Source organism: Austrofundulus limnaeus, unplaced genomic scaffold (assembly GCF_001266775.1).
Source record: "Austrofundulus limnaeus strain Quisiro unplaced genomic scaffold, Austrofundulus_limnaeus-1.0 Scaffold11, whole genome shotgun sequence".
NCBI lineage: Eukaryota > Metazoa > Chordata > Actinopteri > Cyprinodontiformes > Rivulidae > Austrofundulus > Austrofundulus limnaeus.
This window is the reverse complement of record NW_013952413.1, coordinates 4,782,363-4,784,154: the sequence shown is the minus strand read 5'-3', so window position 1 is coordinate 4,784,154 and position 1,792 is coordinate 4,782,363. Positions and strand designations below refer to the sequence as shown.

The window sequence follows — 1,792 nt, the reverse complement described above, 5'->3', positions numbered from 1 at the left end:
TTTATATTTACCTTGAACTGGAGGGTCCAGGTTTTTTAGCTCCTAGCTCCTCACAGGTTCCCTCATAAATGTTGTTGATCACAGTGTTTCCCAGCTCACACATCAGCTAAAGGAGGAGAGCGGGAGAACAGAATAGAGCASAGCAGGCTGTATTTAAAAATACATCGTTAAAAATGAAGCAGCAGCGTAGCAATGTACTGAAAGAATTAATAATGTAGCTCCACTGGGAGGCAAAACAAAAAGCAGGATGAGCTGTAGGCTCACCTTGAGTAACTCCGGCTCCCACGAGTCTAACGTCAGCGAACGCACTTTAGAGAAATGGACGCCTAAACTCCTGAAAATAAAACACAAAGAACAAAAAAAATAAAAAAAAAATAAGTGAAAAATGTGGTAACTCACCAGATTTTTAACGTTTTTCCCTCCTACTTTTGATAAAAATTGCTTTCAATTCCAAGAGTCCCTGAATATTTTTTAAAACTTGGCTGAACTGTCTCTTATTTAAACACCTATGAAGCTAAATTTAATATCCTGTACAACAAAATGTGCTTTAAAGGATCTTTCATGTAGTGTAGAAGGGATAATAGCAGTGCCAGCAAGAGAAACATTTACTGATGAGTTGAACTAAAACTATAGAAACTATAAATAATTTTAATCCAGATAGTTCCATGAGTGGGTTTTAAAACAAAAGCAGGAAGATGAGTGGAAGGAGAAATTTCTTTTAACCGATTTTGTTCTTACAAACCCATAAAAGACAAATGGTTTTGTTCAGATAATCTAGAAAATTTTCATCCCGGATGCTTTATGGTGGTTTATTTCCTGGAACAAACCACAACAGACAAAAAACTAGAAAAACTACCTCAGCTAAACTGTGTTGCATCAATAATAATAATAATAATAATAATAATAATAATAATAATAATAATAAACTTTATTTATACAGTGGATCCAGATACCTGTGGATCCCGGAGCACTCGATGCAGAGCAGCACTCCCAGGTTGATGGAGGCCCAGCAGGGGGCCGTCTGGCCGCAGTCGCTGCACAGCTCGTTGCCCGGCAGGCTCTGGACCCGCTGGAGGAGACTCTCCCCCCCTCCCCGAAACACCCTTTCAGCCCTCTCCCCCCTCTCCCGGGGCTCGCTGGCAGAGTCAATGCTGCTTGTGGAGGGCGAAGCGGTCCGGTCCAAACGCTGTGGGACAAAGTTACTCAGTTAAACCTGCATCCCCCAAAATATTTTCAAAATAAAAGCATCTTCTTCTGCATCTGATTACACACACCGTACCTCAACGTAATAGTTGTCGCCGATGTCTTTGTAGGCGGAAGCGATGCTTGCCTGGACCGCCTGGATCCAAGCCTGCCGCAGCTTCTCAGACTCGGCCTGCAGCATGCAGCTCCTGCAGGAACAGCACGTCGTATCCGTCTGTTTGTTTTAATCATCTTTACTCTAAATAACACGGCACAGATAAGTACGAGATTCTGACGGTAACAAGCAAAAGTACCAGTTTCATTAAGTTTTAACAAACATTTGAATATTTCCTCAATGAAATACCTTTAAAAAATTGAAACCTTACTGATCGACACCAGACATCAAACAATAATGACCAAGATATTCTCCTTTCCACCTCTGTTACTGAACTGAATCTGAGCTCCACAAACACTAGTTGACTTTATATTCAAGTTTTAATTATTTAAAAAGCACCCTTTATACTAAAAACAGCTAAGGTTCTGTACAAAATTATACTCAGTAAACCCCCAACATAAAAACACACAATACCTTTCCCTTCCCAAACATGAA

The 1,792-nt window shown here is 40.4% G+C and overlaps 1 protein-coding gene across 4 annotated transcripts in view; it reads right to left on the bottom strand.

The window, feature by feature from the left end:
- Positions 1 to 1,792, bottom strand: part of acap3b (ArfGAP with coiled-coil, ankyrin repeat and PH domains 3b) — a 79,521-nt gene that overhangs the window by 9,266 nt on the left and 68,463 nt on the right. For all 4 annotated transcript variants that reach the window (XM_014002128.1, XM_014002130.1, XM_014002129.1 and 1 more), the window contains exons 14-17: positions 1,280 to 1,391; positions 954 to 1,186; positions 265 to 334; positions 12 to 106 (exon numbers count right to left, since the gene is read on the bottom strand). In XM_014002128.1, coding sequence (XP_013857582.1) covers positions 12 to 106; positions 265 to 334; positions 954 to 1,186; positions 1,280 to 1,391 — 510 coding nt within the window. The remainder of the gene's footprint in view (positions 1 to 11; positions 107 to 264; positions 335 to 953; positions 1,187 to 1,279; positions 1,392 to 1,792) is intronic.